Genomic DNA, 21,274 nt, shown 5'->3' on the forward strand with positions numbered 1-21,274 from the left:
GACCATGGACACGATGACAGCATCTCACCGACTTTCCACCAAGAAACAATATATCTCCAGTATCAGAAAATGGGAAACATACTGCTCAAGAACAGGGACAACATACAGATCAGCAACCATAACAAATGTACTGGAGTTCCTGGCCAGCCTTCACCACGATGAAGGTCTGAGCTATAGCACTATCAATTGTGCTAGGAGTGCACTGTCAGCCTATCTGAGGCAGGCACCAGGACAACAGGCCATAGGGTCTCATCCGCTGGTGGCCAAATTAATGAGAAGGATCTTCAATACAAACCCCCCTAGACCTAGGTACAACAAGATCTGGGATGTCCTGACATACCTAAGGGGATGGGCACCAGCCAGATCCCTCACTCTGGAACAGCTAACCCTGAAAACGACTATGCTGATGGCGTTAGTCTCAGCACAAAGGGTCCAGTCCCTTTACCCACTCAGACTGGACAATATGGTCATAACATCAGACCAAATAACGTTCACCATTCAGGAGCTGGTAAAACAGAGCAGACCAGGAACTTCAGGACTCATTATGGAATTCCACCTGACCCCCGTTTATGTGTCATGACACACCTACTACTATATATCAACACAACCAAAGATCCCCGAGGGAGAGAAAAGGCACTATGGGTCAGCCACAAAAAGCCACATGGTCGGGTGTCGTGTCAAACCGTCTCTCGATGGCTCAAACAGGTATTGGGAGCTGCTGGAGTGGATACTGATATTTACACATCTCACTCCACCAGGGCAGCATCCACATTGGCGGCTAACAGAATGGACGTGCCATTGGACCACATCCTGGCAAGAACTTTCCAAACATTCTACAACAAGCCAATAGTAAAACCTGTTTCATTTACAGAGAGAATTTTAGACTCTGCAAATATATAATTTAAGCCGGGGGAGCATTATTTTCTTTGTTATTGTTTCAAATAAATACCATTATTGTTTTATAAACAGATTCATGTTTGATTACGATAACATACTTCCTTCCTTGGATGACTTCGGCAGTGAGTGAAGCATGGACTGTTACATGGTTTGAAATCACAGAGCTTTAAAATCTTCACGTAGTCACTCACGTGACTCCGAAGTAAAATAGTAAGATTAAACGAGAACTTACCAGTTTGAAGTTTGATCTTTATTTTATGAGGAGTTACGATGAGGGATTACGTGCCCTCCGCTCCCACCCTCAATTATAAAGGTCAGCTGGTATCTTAGTTCTCCTTATCTTTACTATGTTTATTTCAATTATTGTGTTTCTGTGATTCCACACCGCTGCTTTGAAGTATGTCGCGCATGCGTGCTGGCAGGGTCTTCACGTAATCCCTCATCGTAACTCCTCATAAAATAAAGATCAAACTTCAAACTGGTAAGTTCTCGTTTAATCTTACTATGATATTCTGAACTCTGTAGAATCAGAAGAAGGGTCTCAACCCGAAACATCGCCTATTCCTTCTCTCCATTGATGCTGCCTCACCCACTGACTTTCTCCAGCATTTTGTCTACCTTATAATTTCTGCCAGGTCATCTTAGGTTTTCCCTATCAAAGTGCAACAAATGACATCAAATAATTGCCCATTATTTATTTAACCTGTCCTCATCCAACCTGTAGTCTTTTTTTATATGTCACGTAATCTTTTAATGGTTTACTATGTTTCCAATGCAATACTATTTACAAATCTGATAAATCAAGGATTTGGTTTGATAAATGATCCCAAGCAAGTACATGAAGGGAAAAAAGGGTAACTAGTGAGAGAATGGGACCGCTCATGAATCAAAGCAATCTACTTTGTGTGAAGCATATGAGATGGGCAAAGTCCTCAATGAGTAAATCTCCTCTGTTTTTATGGTGGCAAAAGACAGGAAGACTGAGGAACTTGGGGCAGTCAATGTAAGTGGCTTGAGAGCAGTCAGTAGTTATGGTCAAAGAGGTGCTGAAACTTCCTGATGAAGGTAGACAAATCTCCCAGGCCAGGGAGAGTTATCCGAGGACAATGTGAGAAACTAGAGAAGAAATTGCAGGAGCTCTGGCTGAAATTTACGAGTCGTCATTAAATACAGGAGAGATACTGGGAGACAAATGTTGTGACTCTATTCAGGAATGGCTGCTGGGAAAAGATGGAATTATAGGCCAGTGAGCTTAACCTCTGTACTTGGGAAATTACTCGAACGTATTCAGAGGGATAGGATATACGTGCATTTAGAGGGGCAAGGGCTGATTAGGGATAGTCAGCATGAGTTTTTTGAAGATGTGACCAAAAAGGTTGATGAGGACAGAGCTATAGATGTATATGTGGACTTCAGCAAAGCATTTGACAAGGTTCCAATTGATTGGCTTCTCTGGAAGGTTAGATTGCATGGGATCCAAGGAGATAGCAGAATGTATAGAAAATTGGCTTCATGGAAGGACGCAGAGGGTAATGGTGGAAGATTGCTTCTTGGACTGGAAGCCTGTGAATAGCAGTGTGCCTCAGGGTTTGGTGCTGGGCCCATTACTGTTTGTCAGCTATATTACTACATGGCAAGATTTGCAAGTTTGCAGATGATACAAAAGTAGGTGGTATTGCAGATAGTGAAGATGGCTGTCAAAAATTACAGCAGGATCTTGATCAGTTGGCCTGGTGGGCTGAGGAATGGTTGATGGAATTAAATACAGAGAAATGTGAGAATTTGCATTTTGGAAAGTCTAACATGGCCGGACCTATACAGTAAATGGTAGGGCTCTGGGAAGAGTTGTAGAGCAGAGGAATCTGGGCGTGTACATAGTTCCTTGAAGGTGGCATCACAGGTAGTTAAGATGGTCAAAAAGGCTTTTGGCACATTGGCCTTCACTAGCCAGAGTATTGAGTATAGAAGTTGGGAGGTCATGTTGCAGTTGTATAAGACATGGTCGCATTTTGAGAATTGTGTTCAGTTTTGGGCACCATGTTATAGGAAAGATGTTGTCAAGCTGGAAAGGGTACAGAGAAGATTTACGAGGATGTTGCCAGGACTAAAGTGTTTGAGCTATAGACAGAGGTTGAGCAGGCTGGGACTCTATTACTTAGAGCACATGAGGATGTGGGGTGATCTTATACAGGCATACAAAAATAATGAGAGAATAAATCGGGAAGATCCACAGAGCCTCTTCCCCAGAGTGGGGGAATCGAGAACCAGAGGACATAGGTTTAAGGTGAAGGGGGTAACATTGTCATAAATCTTCTCTGCACTCTGTGGGGGAAACCGAAGCAGCTGGGGGAAATGATTGTCAAAGGGCCTAGTAGTGAGATAGGATCATTGTATAAAGGACAAATATAGACCTGATTGGCTAGGTCTATAATTTCCAACATCCCTTTCAGGACATGAAGCGAACAAAAATTTAATCCTAGCTCCTCCCCTTAGAGCACCATGCACTTTGCTTCATATTAGCAATCATCACCACTTGCTCCAAACAGCATTCCCTGCATTTTGACGCATGTAGGATACAATACAATGTCCAGATTCCTTTTCCTTTATGCGGATCCTGTGTACTATCACCTCCAAAGTTTCACTTCTTAATTCCTGGAACTCTCTGGATGAATCTCTGCCAGAATATTGAAATAAACCATCATCATCTTTGATGGCAATCCCAGTTAGCACAGATGGAAGGAATCCATGTGTAACATCTCCCTCTCTTTTTTTTCTTTTTTTTTTAATCAAATAATTTATTCAATTATTTAAAATAATATTTACACTACAATAAAACAAGCCAGAGCCCACCACTATAATACAAACATGTATCCATAATAAACTACTATACAACTATGTTACAATCCTTATTGAGGATACATTCAACACCCTGCGGAGCCCAGCGGTCCCGGAACTCCCTCAGGGTGCCCGTAGACAGGGCGTATTCCTTTTCTAACCCCACCCGGGCACGGACGTAACCCCGGAAAAAGGGGCAGGCAGCTGACTCGGGTAGAGCCCTCCACCAAAAGGGGCAGGCAGCTGGCTCGGGTAGAGCCCTCCACCACATCTCCCTCTCTTGGTAGTCTCTACTCTCTGGCCCAACTTACAGCAATGTTATATTTGATGCAAAAAGGGATCAGAAAATACCATAAAGGTACTTTCACACATAAAATGGACCAAGCTGCCATTGGGACCTAATGTAGCTCTTAAATGAACATTTCAAACAAGTAGTGAGATGAGTAGTGAACAGAATAGAAGAGGAAATATTCCTATGGGGACATGCACTTGATTGACTGGCTGACGTCATATTCACCAAGCCAGAGCTACAATGATATGAAGACGCAAGGAACTGCAGATGCTGGTTTATTCCAGAGGAATTCCATGGGCAGGAACTGAACAAACTCATGTTAATGTAGACACAAAGTGTTAGAGAAACTCAGCGGGTCAGGCAGCATCTTTGGAGGACATATATAGGGAACATTTTGAGTTTGAAGGGGTATGACTCAAAAAGTTGCCTATCCATATCTTCTAGAGATTCTTCCTGACCTGTTGGGGTAGTCCAGCACTTTGTGTCTACAATGACATGAGTGGAATTCCTCTGATCAGGCTGTAACAGGATTTAGGATTTGTCCCAGAACTGTGAACCGGAAATTTCACTGCCATAAAACGCACTCACTGACCTTTCAAAATGCTGAAACACCCTGAACAGTTGTGCCTTGTATGATATTAGATAATAATTAAACATTTTCTTCATGTAACAATGAGTTCAATAAATAATCCAGGAGCATGAAGCAATCAAATCAAGAACTTTGTGACTTACAGCAAACATTAACCATATAACCATATAACAATTACAGCACGGAAACAGGCCATCTCGGCCCTACAAGTCCGTGCCGAACAACTTTTTTCCCTTAGTCCCACCTGCCTGCACTCATACCATAACCCTCCATTCCCTTCTCATCCATATGCCTATCCAATTTAATTTTAAATGATACCAACGAATCTGCCTCCACCACTTCCACTGGAAGCGCATTCCACACCGCTACCACTCTCTGAGTAAAGAAGTTCCCCCTCATGTTACCCCTAAACATCTGTCCCTTAATTCTGAAGTCATGTCCTCTTGTTTGAATCTTCCCTATTCTCAAAGGAAAAAGCTTGTCCACATCAACTCTGTCTATCCCTCTCATCATTTTAAAGACATCTATCAAGTCCCCCCTTAACCTTCTGCGCTCCAGAGAATAAAGACCTAACTTATTCAACCTATCTCTGTAACTTAGTTGTTGAAACCCAGGCAACATTCTAGTAAATCTCCTCTGTACTCTCTCTATTTTGTTGACATCCTTCCTATAATTGGGCGACCAAAATTGTACACCATACACCAGATTTGGTCTCACCAATGCCTTGTACAATTTTAACATTACATCCCAGCTTCTATACTCAATGCTCTGATTTATAAAGGCTAGCATACCAAAAGCTTTCTTTACCACCCTATCTATATGAGATTCCACCTTCAAGGAACTATGCACGGTTATTCCCAGATCCCTCTGTTCAACTGTATTCTTCAATTCCCTACCATTTACCATGTACGTCCTATTTTGATTTGTCCTGCCAAGGTGTAGCACCTCACATTTATCAGCATTAAACTCCATCTGCCATCTTTCAGCTCATTTTTCCAAATGGCCTAAATCACTGTAGACTTTGGAAATCCTCTTCATTATCCACAACACCCCCTATCTTGGTATCATCTGCATACTTACTAATCCAATTTACCACACCTTCATCCAGATCATTGATGTACATGACAAACAACAAAGGACCCAACACAGATCCCTGAGGCACCCCACTAGTCACCTGCCTCCAACCCGACAAACAGCCATCCACCATTACCCTCTGGCTTCTCCCATTCAGCCACTGTTGAATCCATCTTGCTATTCCTGCATTTATACCCAACAGTTGAACCTTCTTAACCAACCTTCCATGAAGAACCTTGTCAAAGGCCTTACTAAAGTCCATATAGACAACATCCACTGCTTTACCCTCGTCAATTTCCCTAGTAACCTCTTCAAAAAATTCAAGAAGTTTAGTCAAACATGACCTTCCAGGCACAAATCCATGTTGACTGTTCCTAATCAGACCCTGTTTATCCAGATGCTTATATATATTATCTCTAAGTATCTTTTCCATTAATTTGCCCACCACTGAGGTCAAACTAACAGGTCTATAATTGCTAGGTTTACTCCTAGAACCCTTTTTAAACAATGGAACAACATGGGCAGTACGCCAATCCTCGGGGACTATTCCCGTTTCTAATGACATTTGAAATATTTCTGTCATAGCCCCGGCTATTTCTACACTAACTTCCCTCAATGTCCTAGGGAATATCCTGTCAGGACCTGGAGACTTATCCACTTTTATATTTTTCAAAACTGTCAGTACTTCTTTCACTTTGAACCTCATAGTATCCATAGCTACTCTACTAGTTTCCCTTACCTCACATAATTCAATATCCTTCTCCTTGGTGAATACCGAAGAAAATAAATTGTTCAATATCTCCCCCATCTCTTTGGCTCTGCAGATAGCTGTCCACTCTGTCTCTCCAATGGACCAATTTTATCCCTCGTTATCCTTTTGCTATTAATATAGCTGTAGAAACCCTTTGGATTTACTTTCACCTTACTTGCCAAAGCAACCTCATATCTTCTTTTAGCTTTTCTAATTTCTTTCTTAAGATTCTTTTTACATTCCTTATACTCAAGCACCTCATTTACTTCATGCTGCCTATAATTATTGTAGATCTCCCTCTTTTTCCGAACAAGATGTCCAATTTCCCTTGAAAACCAGGGCACTTTCCAATTTTTACTTTCCTTTCAACCGAACAGGAACATAAAGATTCTGTACTCTTAAAATTTCCCCTTTAAATGTCCTCCATTTCTCTTCTACATCTTTCCCATAAAACAAAATGCCCCAGTTCACTCCTTTTAAATCAACTCGCATCTCATCAAAGTTAGCCTTTCTCCAATCAAAAATCTCAACCCTAGGTCCAGTTCTGACCCTCTCCATAATTATATTGAAACTAATGGTATTGTGATCACTGGACCCGAAGTGCTCCCCAACGCATACCTCCGCCACCTGTCCCGTCTCATTTCCTAACAGGAGATCCAGCACTGCCCCTCCTCTAGTAGGTACTTCTATGTATTGCTGCAAAAAACTATCCTGCACACATTTTACAAACTCCAAACCATCCAGCCCATTTACAGAATGTGTTTCCCAGTCTATGTGTGGAAAGTTGAAATCTCCCACAATCACTACCTTGTGCTTACTACTAATATCTGCTATATCCTTACATATTTGCTCTTCCAATTCTCGTTCCCCATTTGGCGGTCTATAATACACCCCTATAAGTGTTGCTATACCTTTCCCACTTCTCAGTTCCACCCAAATAGCCTCCCTAGATGAGCCCTCCAATCTATCCTGCCAAAGCACTGCTGTAATATCTTCCCTGACTAGCAATGCAACACCTCCACCTCTTGCCCCTCCAATTCTATCACACCTGAAGCAACGAAATCCTGGAATATTTAGTTTCCAATCACAGCCCTCCTGCAACCATGTTTCTGAGATAATAACATGAAGGGGGTTTATGTCAATCAATTGTCAGGAGTATGATTTGTACTTTATAAAAGAGTAAGTAAGTAAGTAAGTTTTATTTATATAGCACGTTGTAAGTCAACTCGCATTGACACCAAAGTGCTTTACATAAAATAGATAATAAGTTTCCATACAAACCATAGAAAAAGGTTAAAAAAAAAGAAAATGGACACAACACATTATAGAGTTCAACACAAACGTCCCCCCACAGCAGAATCAAAAATTTCCACTGTGGGGAAAGGCACCAGAAAGTTAAGTCCTCTTCCTCTGTGAAACACCCGAGGTCGGGGCCCATTTGTGGCCTTGCAGCCAGTCCGATAATTTTCAGGGCCCTCTTGCCGCGAAGATGGAACTCCGGCGTCGGGTGAAACATTCCTCAGCGGCTTGGAAAGTCTGGATCGGCTGCCTCCTCCCCGGAGACCGGGGCACTCGTAGCCCTCAGGCCACGCCGGTTTGAGCTCCGACCCCGGCGATCTCGGATCCCAGGCTCCGCGGCGCTCCAAATCCAGCGCCGCCCGCGGCCGGACGCCCGCAGCCACAGCTCCGCCATGTTGGGAGTCGGTGGCCACAGCGCTCCGGAGCTTACCGCACAGCGACCCGGTAAGGCATCGCCCGCTCCGTGTTGGTATCCCAGCGCTGCGCCACCGCCACCGAAGCTGTAGTCCCGGCTGGTCCCGACAGGAAACGCCGCTCCATTCTCGATGGTAGGCCGCGAGGATGGGGCGAAGAAGCAGCTCGGAGGGATGCGGCCTCTCCGACCAGGTAGGGGACTAAGAAATAAAGTTTCCCCCTTCACCCACCACATAAAAGACCTCCAACTAACATTTTTTTAAAAGGACTTAAAATTTAAAAAAAAGGTGAAGAGACGGACTACGGGCAGGCTGCCATACACAGACGGCGCCCACTCCTGCACATCCGCCATCTTCATTTAAGAGGGTTCATTTAAGACTTGTCAGGAAACTACAGGCAAGGCTGATCACCCTAACTGATAAAAGCCTGTTACAGATCAAATGCTGTGTCATTGGAGCTTTAAACAAGCTCCAATGACACTGCAAGTCTATTTTTAAAGATCAATAGTTATAACCTTTATTTGTATTATAAAGAATAAATGACGGATTGATTTCAGTGGGATACCTCATGGTTCTCCCTGTAGTCTGGGGCAGGATCTGTGAACAACCACCTTGCCCTGAGGGCCCTATTGGGAGCCAGTTGGGCTGCAGCGTTGTATTAATGTACAAACATCCAACCACATGGTTGAAAGTGCAACCAGTGGGTTAGGTACCATAAGCACAAAGACCCGACAAACTGCGCTCCATTTTTACATAAAACATAGAACGGTACAGCACAAGAACAACCCCTTTGGCCCACAAGTGTCTGTGCAAAACATGATGCCAAGACCAACTCTATCTGGCTGCACATATCCATCCATGTACTCACCTAAAAGTCTCTTAAACACCACATGGTCCTCAATTCCACTGGGCTAATTGGAGATGTTTTTGCACAGTGATGGCATAAATATTTCTCTATCACTCAAAACATTGGACCCAGAATGTGTTTAAGAAGGAACTGCAGATGCTGGAAGATAGACAAAAATGCTGGAGAAACTCAGAGGGTGAGGCAGCATCTATGGAGCGAAGGAAATAGGCAACGTCTCGGGTCGAAACCCTTCTTCGGACCCAGAATGTGAATTTGTTGGAAAACTCTCTACCCCACTGCTGGCAAAATATTGGAGAACAAGGCTAAGCCAGTGCAGACAAGCTTCGGGAGCAAAAAAAGGACTTTTCAGTCTTTATCAAAAATATTGCCCCATTTTTGACCAAACACCATCTCTGAGCTTCTCATTGAGGCTTGAGTGCATAATAATAATAATAATAATAATAATAATAATAATAATAATAATTATAATAATTATAATAATAATAATAATAATAATAATAATAATTATAATAATTATAATAATTATATCTTTTATTGTCATTGCACATCAGTGTAACGGGATTTGGTATACAGCTTCCAACCGATGTCAAAAAAAATAAATAAACTGTGTGACGTGACCATCTGAGGGAGACAGTCCAGGGGGGATGGGGGGCACTGAGCAGGGCCGGTTCAGAGCCGCTATAACTCTGGGAATGAAGCTGTTTCTGAATCTGGAGATTCAGGCGTAGAAGGCCTTGTAACGTCTGCCAGAGGGAAGTAGTTCGAGCAGTCCATTACTAGGGTGTGAGGAGTCTTTATGGATGTTGACGGCCTTCCTGAGGCACCGTGTGTGGTAGATGCCCTCCAAGGCTGGTAGCTGCGTCCCAATAATCCTCTGCGCTCTGTGGACGACGCGTTGAAGAGCTCTCCTCTCCGCCTCCGTGCAGCTGAGATACCACACAGAGATGCCATACGTTAATATGCTCTTTGTGGTGCAGCGGTAGAAGGTTGTCAGCAGCTGTTGGGGCAGACCAGTCTTTTTTAATGTCCTCAGGAAGAACAGTTGTTGCTGTGCCTTCTTGACGAGCGCAGCGGTGTTGGTGGACCATGTGAGGTCCTCTGAAATGTGAGTGCCCAGAAACTTACAGCTGGACACTCTCTCCACACTTTCCCCGTAAATGGAGATTGGGGCGTATTCTCCATTATGGGACCTCCTGAAGTCAATAATCAGCTCCTTGGTCTTGAAGGTGTTTAGTGACAAGTTGTTATGCGTGCACCAGTCCGCCAGGTTCTGCATCTCCGCTCTGTATTTTGTTTCTCTGCACCTCCGCTCTGTATTCAGCCCAATCACTGTTGTGTCGTCTGCAAACTTCACGATGGTGTTGGTGTTGAATGCAGGAACACAGTCGTGAGTGAAGAGGGAGTAGAGCATGGGGCTTAGTACACAGTCCTGTGGTGTGCCGGAGCTCAGGGTGATAGCGGAGGACAGGTGCGACCCAGTCTCACTGCCTGCGGTCGCTTCGTCAGAAAGTTCAGGATCGAATCACATATCGGCGAGCTGAGGCCTAGCTGGTGGAGTTTGGTGGTGAGCTTGGTGGGGATGACCGTATTGAATGCAGAGCTATAGTCAATGAAGAGCATCCTCACGTACGTGCCATGTCTATCCAGGTGAGTCAGGACAGTGTGAAGAGCCATCTTGAAGATTTCAAGTCATCCTTGTGGAAACAAGGAACTGCAGGCGCTATTTACACAAAGGAACAAAGAATGCTTAAGTAACTCAGCTGGTTAGTCAGCATCTCTGGAGTAACATGGCTAGGTGATGTTTTGGACTAATTGTCGAGGGGGGGAATAATATGCCAGGGTTATCACATCAGTGGATGTGTTAAATCTGTACTTTGGTACCATAGGTTCTAAAACTTATATAAGTAACTAAAGAAAATAATTTGTAATTGATGAATGCATTAATGTGTACAGTGACTGCAAGTATCACTGGACCCAAGTTTTAAAACTCTGGCTTGTGACTGTGGAAAAGCTATTGCCTCATATAAAAGTTCATTTCCCTCAACTAGATGCAGTATAAGCGCCGTAAACCTCCAGCCACGAAAGTCTTCCTGAAATTACATTCAACCGCAGGCCAAGTGAAAGGATCATTCGTCATTGTGAAAAATGGACAAGAAAGGATTGGCTACGTCTGGGTTCTCTCAGAATAATAATCAAATATACACGCCAGCAGAGACAGTGAATATCACATTGATGCATGAAGAAAGCTGGTTATATGGGGATTGGGTTACTTTGAACTGTGGGGCTACTTTGTGGGATTATTAATGACCTAATGGAGAGGAGCTCAGGGTGAGGGCAATGGGCAGAAACTGTTCTGAGTTCATACGTAACAAAATCTAACCTTTCCTCTTTCTCACTCCTCCAGTCTGCCATCGATGGAAGCGTGGGCGAAAATGACGAAAATGTGGAGCGAGGCAACTGGTCCTCGAAAACCGACTACCTGCTCTCAGTGATCGGGTTCACTGTGGGTCTGGGCAACATCTGGAGATTCCCTTACCTGGCGTACAGGAACGGAGGAGGTACTGTTGAGGATTCACAATACATGAGAGGGAAAGGCAGAAGCAAAGGGAATGAGTATCGTACATTAGGAATACATAGGGAATAGTTATATTTAATAAACAAGGGGATGTTAATTATATCATATAACATTAATTGTATTAAGTAATAAAAGTGGGTCAACTACACCAAATAATAACGTAGATTTAATAATGTTGAACAAAGAGAAAATGCTTCAGTCTCAAGGCTTGAAACTGTACATCTTTAACGGAGATATGGGTGTGGAATTACGACAGTACTTTATACTCAGAGTGAGATATTTCAAAGGTAGACAAAAGTGCTGGAGAAACTCAGCAGGTGCGGCAGCATCTATGGAGCTAAGGAAATAGACAATGTTTCGGGCCAAAACCCTTCTTCAGACTGATGTAGGGTTGGGGGGGGAGGGCGGACGAAGAAAGGAAGAGGAGGAGCCAGAGGGCAGAGGGAGAGCTGAGAATGGGAGGAGACAGCAAGGGCTACCGGAAATTGGAGAAGTCAATGTTCAAGCCGCTGGGGTGCAGACATCCCAAGCGTAATATGAGGTGCTGCTCCTCCAATCTCCGGTGGTGCTCACTCTGGCCATGGAGGAGGCCCAGGACAGAAAGGTAGGATTTGGAATGGGAGGGGGAGTTGAAGTGCTGAGCCACAGGGAGATCAGGTTGGTTAAGGCGGATCGTGCGGAGGTGTTCGGCGAAACGATCGCCAGGCCTACGCTTGGTCTCACCGATGTAGATCAGCTGACATCTAGTGCAGTGGATGCAATAGATGAGGTTGGAGGAGGTGCAGGTGAACCTCTGTCGCACCTGGAACAACTGCTTGGGTCCTTGAATGGAGTCGAGGGGGGAGGTAAAGCGACAAGTGTAGCATCTCCAGCAGTTGCAAGGGAAAGTGCCTGGGGAGGGGGGGGTGCGGATGCGAAGGGAAGAATTGACCAGAGAGTTACGGAGGGATCGGTCTTTGCGGAAAGCAGACAGGAGGGGAGATGGGAAGATGTGGCGGGTGGTGGGGTCACGTTGGAGGTGGTGAAAATGACGGAGGACTATTTGTTGTATGTGACGGCTAGCGGGGTGGAAGCTGAGGGCTAGGGGGACTCTGCCCTTGTTCCGAGTGAGGGGATGGGGAGAGAGAGCAGTGTTGCGGGGTATTGAAGAGACCCTGGTGAGAGCCTCATCTATAGTTGGCGAGGGGAACCCCCGTTTCCTGAAGAATTAGGACATTTCCGATGCCCTGGTGTGAAACACCTCATCCTGGGAGCAGATGCGGCGTAGATGGAGGAATTGGGAGTATGGGATGGAGTCCTTACAGGAAGCAGGGTGGGAAGAAGTGTAGTCTAGATAGCCATGGGAGTGAGTGGGTTTATAGTGGATGTCGGTCAGAAGTCTATCACCTGCGATGGAGATAGTGAGATCAAGAAATGGTAGGGAAGTGTCGGAAATGGTCCAGGTGTATTTGAGTGCCGGATGGAAGTTAGTGGTGAAGTTGATGAAGTCAGTGAGTTGTGTGTGGGTGCAGGAGGTAGCACCAATGTAATCGTCGATGTAGCGGAGGTAGAGGTCGGGGATGGGGCCCTGGTACGTCTCAAACAAGGATTGTTCGACGTACCCTACAAAGAGGCAGGCGTAGCTGGGGCCCATGCGCGTGCCCATAGCTACGCCTTGTATTTGGAGGAAATTGGAGGAGTCAATTGAAAAGTTATTAAGGGTAAGGATCAGCTCCGCTAGGTGGAGGAGAGTATCTGTAGACGGGGATTGGTTGGTTTTCCGGTCGAGTCAGAACCGGAGGGCTTTGAGACCTTCCTGGTGTGGGATGGAGGTGTAGAGTGACTGGACGTCCATGGTGAAGATGAGGGGATGGGGGCCTAGAGAATGGAATGCCCGGAGACAACGGAGGGTGTCTGAAGTGTCCTGAACATAGGTCAGGAGGGATTTAACCTGGCGGGATAGGATGGTGTCGAGGTATATGGAAATAAGTTCGGTAGGGCACGAACAGGCAGAGACAATGGGTCTACCAGGGCAGTCAGGTTTGTGGATTTTGGGGAGAAGGTAAAATCGGGCCATGCGGGGCTGGGGAACTATGAGGTTGGAGGCTTGGGAGGGCATGGAGCCGGAGTTGATGAAGTCAGTGATGGTGCTGGGGATAGTGGCCTGATGCTCGCCAGTGGGGTCATGGTCCAGGGATAAGTAGGAGTGGTGTCCGAGAGTTGGCACGTGGTCTCAGCTTTGTAGAGACCAGCATGGCAGACTACCACGGCACCTCTCTTGTCGGCGGGTTTGATAACCCAGTCTGGGTTGTTGCGGAGTGATTCGATGGCTGTACGTTCAAGTGGGGAGAGTTTAGAGTGAGACAGGGGAGTGGAGAAGTTGAGGCAGTTGATGTCCCGCCGGCAGTTTTGAATAAAAAGGTCTAAAGCTGGAAGATGGCCATGAGGGGGGGTCCAAGAGGAGGGGGTCTGTTGGAGACGGTTTGCGGGGTGAGTCGATGGCTGTACATTCAGGGGGGGAGATTTGCGGAGTGAGTCAATGGCTGTACGTTCACGGGGGGGAGATATTTCAATCAGACAATATTTAAAATGAAATTCACCTGTTGAGCCTCAGTAGGTTGCCTTGATTAGAGGCTGAATGTGGACTTTTCATTAGTTGAGGAATTCAGATCACAGCTGAATATGACACTGCCACCTTTAACTCTTTGTATTTTTAAAAAATGCCTTGTAAATCTTTAAATTTTGTTTCCGTCACCTTAATACTATGCCTTCATAAGTATTTGACATTTTACTCCAGGAAAAAAATCTGACAGTAAACCCTACTCTACCCTACCTTACTCCACACCCTCCAGCTCTCCAGAGAAAATAATCTGAATTGTCCAACCTCTCCTTAAAGCTAATTATTCCAGGCAATATCCTGGTGAACCTCTTCTGAACCCTCTCCAAAGCTTCCACATCCTTCTGCAATGGAGTGACCAGAACTGCCCACAGTCCAAATGTTGCCTAACCAAACTCAATTATCAGACTCAATGTTTAAACCAATGAAGCCAAGTATGCCATACGCTTTCTTTACCAGTCTATGTGCTTGTTTAGCCACCTTCAGGGAGATATGAACTTGCACCATACCCAGGGAGTGTACTGGAAGAGCCTGGGATGTGGACAATTATTTAGAATTCTGTCCATAGCATTGTGACATTATGATATATCTTTTTTAAATGTTTTTAGAATATTTTTAAAACTCAAGTCCTCCTGAGACTGCCTCTGGTATCTGATTTGCAAACTGATCACAATGGTTTAGATCAGGGGCCTTCCATAACCTCATAAACCTGGGGTTGATAGAAATAAGAAGGGATAATAAGGTAAAATGCTGTATGACAAGAACTTGCTAAAACAGGGAGAATTGATTGTTTACATTCATTCAGTGAGTGAATTTTTCCAAGAGGGAATTTCTCAATTAACCATTTAATTTCTCACCGCCCAGAATTGGAGCTGAGACCAGAACCTGTCACAAATGTTAATGAAATGTTTTCTTTGGAAACTTTGGGGTGATCATAGCTCGGATATAGATCAGGTCGCATAACCTGAAGATAAATATATTTTCTCTATAAGTACTGATGATCGCAGTGGATGGATAAAGGCAAAGTATATAGACAGGTAGACAGCGAGAAAATATAAATGGATAGATTGATAAATCCATCAGGAAAGCACAATTTCTAAAGGTCGTCTTAACCCAACCCACCTGTTGGGTGCAGGAAAATTCAAATCAAATACATATATTTGCCTTGACTAATTTATTTCTCAAATGAAGATCTTTTTTACAGGTGCCTTTCTTATTCCCTACATGCTCATGTTGGCGCTGGCTGGAATGCCAATGTTTTTCTTTGAATCGTCTTTTGGGCAGTTTGCCAGCCTCGGACCAGTTGCAGTGTGGAAAGCCGTGCCAATATTACAAGGTTAATGTTTATTGAGTATCAGTAATTTAATATCAGAACAAGTTATCAACATGGTCAGTTGAATTGTATTTTTTTCCCATTTGCTTAAGTAGCGTTCATATTCTGATCTATCTGTATTATATACTTTTACAAAGACAGTGAAAATACACTAACAGTGAGATGCCACAGCTGTACAGTTGGCAATGCACATTGCTTTAGTGTATACTGACGACACAGTAACAAGGCAAGTTGTTTGTTTCTCACAATATCTCAAAGAACATCTCTAAGTAAAATGAAAATAACTTAAAACTGCTGCCATTCATTGTTCTACAATTAGTCAGGTATTAAACTCAATTCCTGGAATTCTTTCTATCTATCAAACAATATTTCACATACTACCGTTTTCATTTTACTTAAAGAAATACTATTTGTAGAGATTGCATGGGAAGTGAATAACTTACCTTGTTATTATGTCTTCAGTGTATCTTAAAGCAAACTGTCCTCAAAAGATGACCTGTCAACAGTGCAACAGTCCATTGTAGTCATACCGTACAGAAGCAGGCCCTTCGGCTCAACTTAGCCATGCCAACTAAAATGGTTAATTTCATCCCATTTGCCCAAGAGAGTTAAGAGAGTTCTTGGTTCTTGGTCCTCCAAAATATTCCAAATGGAATTTAAACTGGAGGTGGAAGAGAGGTGGGGCAGGATAAAGCCTGCAATTAGTAGGTGAAACAGGTGAGGGTGGATTTTGATAGGCAGACAGTTGGACACAGGCCAGAGATGAAAATACAGATGATGTGAGACAAAAGGATTGAAGAATTGCAAATTGTGAAGCTAGCGGAAAACATGTTTGCGGAAGGGGATGGACAGAGGACAAAACTAGTGTTCCCTTGAGTCTCTCATTGTGGTGGGAGCTCTTAGAAAGGGCAGCTCATCAGAGTTTCTCTGACAATGGATGAATGAATGAATGAATAAGTTTATTGGCCAAGTATTCACATACAAGAAATTTGCCTTGGTGCTCCGCGCGCAAGTGACAACATGACATACAGTGACAGTTAGGAATGACACATAGTACATTAATAATAAAACATTGTAGTGGCCTGGATGAGGTCAGGAAAAGGCCAGGCACCAGGCAGGTTCAGAAGTAGTTTTATCAATCATGGCAAACCCACTGAACGCCCGCGAGCAGCCCTCGGGAAACCCCGTGGCCAGACAATAGTCCCTGTCCCTCAAGAGCTGAGTGGCCTAACCCCCAGGGACCGCCACATGACTCCGCCCCCCAAGAACCAGAGGCACGAAGCGGACAGGAGGGCACACGTGGTGACTAGCCCGGGTGCGCGCCATGCCCAGCACAGGAACGAGCAAGCGCCCAACAGATGCAGGGGATGGAGTAGCCACTGGAGGAGGTATCCTAGATTGAGGGCGCCCTTGCTTGCGGGGCCATGCTACCAGCACCGGCTGATCGATGTCAATATGCGCCGGCTTCAGCCGCACAACCGAAGCAGTCTCAGGCCGACCCCCTATGTCCAGGACGAAAGTGGACGAGCCCTGTTCCAGGACCAGGAAGGGATCCTCGTACGGCCGCTGGAGGGGTGTCCGATGAGCATCCCTGCGCAGGAAGGCGAACTAGCAATCCTCCAGAGCAGAGGGAACGTGCGGTCGGAAGGACCCATGACGAGACGTTGGCACAGACGCCAGCTTGCCCATCGTCTGCCACAGACGTTGCAGAGCACCCGAAGGCTGCTCCACCTGGCCCCGCGCCGGCGGGATGAACTCTCCGGGCACCGTCAATGTGGACCCGTATACCACCTCAGCGGAGGAGGCCAAATGCTCCTTGGGTGCGGTGCGGATCCCCAGCAAAACCCACGGCAGAGCGTCCACCCAGTCCGGATCATTGAGCCGTGCCTTCAGGGCATCCTTGAGTTGGCGGTGAAACCGCTCCACCAGTCCGTTCGCTTGCGGATGATACGCTGTCGTGTAGTGGAGACGAACCCCCAGGAGGCGTGCCATGCCCGACCACAGTTCCGACGTGAACTGAGGCCCCCGGTTGGATGTTATGTCCAGCGGCATCCTGAACCGGGCGATCCAGTGCGCCACCAAGGCCCGGGCACAAGTGGCCGTTGAGGAATCGGACAGCGGAATGGCTTCAGGCCACCGTGTGAAGCGGTCCACCACAGTGAAGAGGTAGGTCATGCTCCAGGACAGCGGCAGCGGCCCCAAGATGTCCACGTGAATGTGGTCGAACTGCTGCCGAGGGATGCCAAACTCCTGCAATGGCGCACAAACGTGTCGCAGCACCTTGGCGGTCTGGCATGGGTTGCAGGTGCGCGCCCAATGTCCAACCTCCTTGCGCCGCCTGTGCCACATGAAGCGGGAGGCTACAAGGGCCGTTGTCGCCCGGATGGAGGGATGAGCGAGTCCGTGGAGCACCTCAAACACCCTGCACCGCCAGGCAACGGGGACGAAGGGTCGCGGTAATCCAGTGGAGACATCGCACAACAGCATTGCGCCCCCAGGACCACATACAACGTCCTCCAACTGCAAGCCCAATACTGCCGTGCCATTTCCTCATCGACCAGCTGTGCGGCTGCCAGGGCGGAATAATCAATACCCTCAGCGGCTTGGAGAATGGCGTGAACCGTAGGTCGCGATAAGGCGTCAGCCACCCTGTTGTACTTGCCCTCGACGAAATGGATGGAGGTGGTGTACTCGGACACGTACGCCAACTGCCTCTGCTGCTGCGCAGTCCACGGATCTGAAACCTTGGCAAACGCGAAAGCTAGCGGCTTGTGATCCGTGAAGGCAGTAAAAGTCCTCCCCTCCAGGAAGTAGTGAAAGTGGCATAAGGTGAGGTACAGACCAAGGAGCTCACGGTCGAAAGTGCTGTAACGGTACTGAACACCACTGAGATGCCTGCTGAAGAAGGTGAGTGGCCGCCAGCATCCGTCAACGAGCTGCTCCAACACTGCCCCAACCGCCATCTCAGAAGCGTTCACCGTCAGGGCAGTCGGGGCATCCTCTCGTGGATGAACGAGCATCGTGGCCCCTGCCAGGGCCTCCTTAGCACTCTCGAATGCAGCTACTGCTTCGTCGGACAACTCAACCTCCTTGCGATGACCAGCAATCAGGTGCAAAAGCGGGCGCATGATTGCAGCCACCGCCGGCAAGAAACGGTGATAATACGCAACCATCCCCACGAATTCCTGGAGGCCCTTAACTGTGGTCGGACGGGTGAACCTGTGGACAGCATCCACCCTGGCCGGCAGAGGCACCGCCCCTTGTGGAGTTACGTGGTGGCCAAGGAAGTTGATAGCCGTCAACCCAAAACGGCACTTGGACGAGTTGCTAGCAAATCCATAGTCACTGAGGCGCTGACACAGCTGACGGAGGTGGATGCAGTGCTCCTGCCGCGAGCGGCTGGCCATGAGTATGTTGTCCAAGTACACGAATACAAAGTCCAGGACACGGCACACACAGTTCATAAGCCGCTGGAAGGCCTGCGCGGCGTTCTTCAACCAAAACGGCATCCTCAAAAATCCAAACGGTGTAATAATTGCTGTCTTAGGGATATCATTGGGGTGGACCGGAATCTGGTTGTACCCTCACACGAGGTCCACCTTGGAGAACACCGATGCTCCAGATGGGCATTGAAGTCCTGAATATGCGGGACTGGGTACCTGTCGGCGATGGTCGCATCATTCAGGCGACGGTAATCCCCACACGGGCGCCAGCCCCCTCCCGCTTTGGGGACCATGTGGAGCGGTGACGCCCATGGGCTATCGGAGGGGCCCATCGCCTCCATCAGGCGGAACTCCTCTCGCGCTAGGCGGAGCTTGTCCGGTGCGAGACGACGCGCCCGGGCGTGCACAGGCGGGCCGGTAGTCAGAATTTGGTGCTCCACCCTGTGCTTGGGGGCGGAGGAGCGGAAGTGGGGTTCGAGGATGTCTGGAAAATCCGCCAGGATACTCGTGAAAGTCACATCTACGGACGACAGGGAACCATCAGGGCGTGCGACCGGATCACCAATGCGCAGGAAGACTGGCTCCAACATGACTGAGTGCACCAGGCGCCGTCGCTTGACATCCACGAGGAGTGAATGGGCTCGCAGGAAGTCGCCGCCCAGCAGTGGCTGGGAAATATCGCCGATGACGAACTTCCATGAAAAGCAGCTGTTGCCAAAGTTGAGGGTGATGGTGCGAACTCCATAGGTGCGAATAGCACTCCCGTTCGCCGCGGTGAGGGGGCCACGTTTGCTCGCACGGATGTCAGCAATGGAGGGAGGCAGAACACTCACTTCAGTACCGGTGTCCACGAGGAATCGACCCCCGGTGTGGCGATCCCAGGCGAAGATGCAATGAATATGGCCGGCCGCCGAAGGAATCACTGACGACCGGCCCCTGCGTTTCCCGGGAACGCACAGGGGGGGCGACATTGCCTGCTTGCAGCTCCCCAGCGGCGGTGATAATAGCACCAACCCCCTCTGCTGGCGTCTGGTGGAACTGCAGGCGAAGTTGGCTGGGTTGAACCATAGTGACCTCTGCTGGCGTCGGGTGGAACTGCCGCTTGACATCCACGGTGGAACTGCAGGCGGGCTCTGCTGGAAAGACGTGCCTGCGTTGGAATGCCCGGCGGTGGCAGGATTTCGCCGCGGGACCGAACGGGAGCAGTGGAGACGCGGTCGATAGCGGCCCCCGATCTGCTCCGCGCCTCCTGAAGCCACGGGAAGGACGGCCAGCGCTTCCAGGTCCCACCGACGGGACATCCACAGCTGGGAACCTGCGTGTCGGCAAAGGTATCGATGGCGAGCTGCAGGTGGATGCCGGGCGGGAGCTGCAGCAGGTAAGCATATTTTTTTTTAAAACAAGGCCCGTGGTCACCCATTAGGGCGAGCATGTCCTCCAGGAGGGCAACGGTCACCCAGGCCGTCCATTCGGAGAATCCGAGCTGCCCGCTCAGACTCACAAAGGCCAAACCTCCTGATGAGCCGGGCCTTGAGGACCCTATATTTGTTAGCTGCCGGGAGGGCCCTGAGATAAGGTTTAACCCACCTCGCAGTCACCTGGTTAAGAGCGCTGACCAAGTAAAAGTATTTAGTTTCATCTAACGTCACCCCTCGCAGAGCAAACTGTGCCTCAGCCTGCTGGAACCAGATATCAGGCTCTTCAGTCACAAAGTCGGGAGCTTCAGCCCAACGCCGTTGTGTTCCATCATGTTGGGGTCACCAGTTGTAGTGGCCTGGATGAGGTCAGGAAAAGGCCAGACGCCAGGCAGTTTCAGAAGTAGTTTAATCAATCATGGCAAACACACAGAACGCCCGCGAGCAACCCTCGGGAAACAGCGTGGCCAGACAATCGTCCCTGTCCCTCAAGAGCCGAGGGGGATGACCCAAGAAGTGGCCTAACCCCCAGGGACCGCCACAACATTATCGATTAAACATGTGAATTAAATAAAATACTAGAGCAAAAGGAGGCTACAGATTTTTGGTTATTGAGTAGGGCTACAACCCATGGAAAAAAGCTGTTTTTATGTCTGGCTATGGCAGATTTCACGGTCCGGAGTCGCCTTCCAGAGGGAAGAGATTCAAAGAGTTTGTGGCTAGGGTGAGAGGGGTCAGAGATCGTCTTATCTGCTCGCTTCCTGGCCCTTGCAGTGTAGTTCGTCAATGGAGGGAAGGTTGCAGTCAATAACCTTCTCAGCTGATCAGACGATTCGCTGCAGCCACCGGATGTCGTGCTTGGCGGCTGAGCCAAACCAGACCATGATGGAGAAG

At 47.4% G+C, this 21,274-nt stretch overlaps 1 protein-coding gene across 1 annotated transcript in view; it reads left to right on the forward strand.

Moving 5' to 3' along the window:
- Nucleotides 1-21,274, forward strand: part of LOC116979314 (sodium- and chloride-dependent neutral and basic amino acid transporter B(0+)-like) — an 83,681-nt gene that overhangs the window by 1,965 nt on the left and 60,442 nt on the right. Inside the window, exons 2-3 of the mRNA XM_033030921.1 lie at nucleotides 11,423-11,576; nucleotides 15,394-15,525. Of these exons, the coding sequence (XP_032886812.1) occupies nucleotides 11,423-11,576; nucleotides 15,394-15,525 (286 nt within the window). The remainder of the gene's footprint in view (nucleotides 1-11,422; nucleotides 11,577-15,393; nucleotides 15,526-21,274) is intronic.

This window comes from Amblyraja radiata, chromosome 12, assembly GCF_010909765.2.
Source record: "Amblyraja radiata isolate CabotCenter1 chromosome 12, sAmbRad1.1.pri, whole genome shotgun sequence".
Lineage (NCBI taxonomy): Eukaryota > Metazoa > Chordata > Chondrichthyes > Rajiformes > Rajidae > Amblyraja > Amblyraja radiata.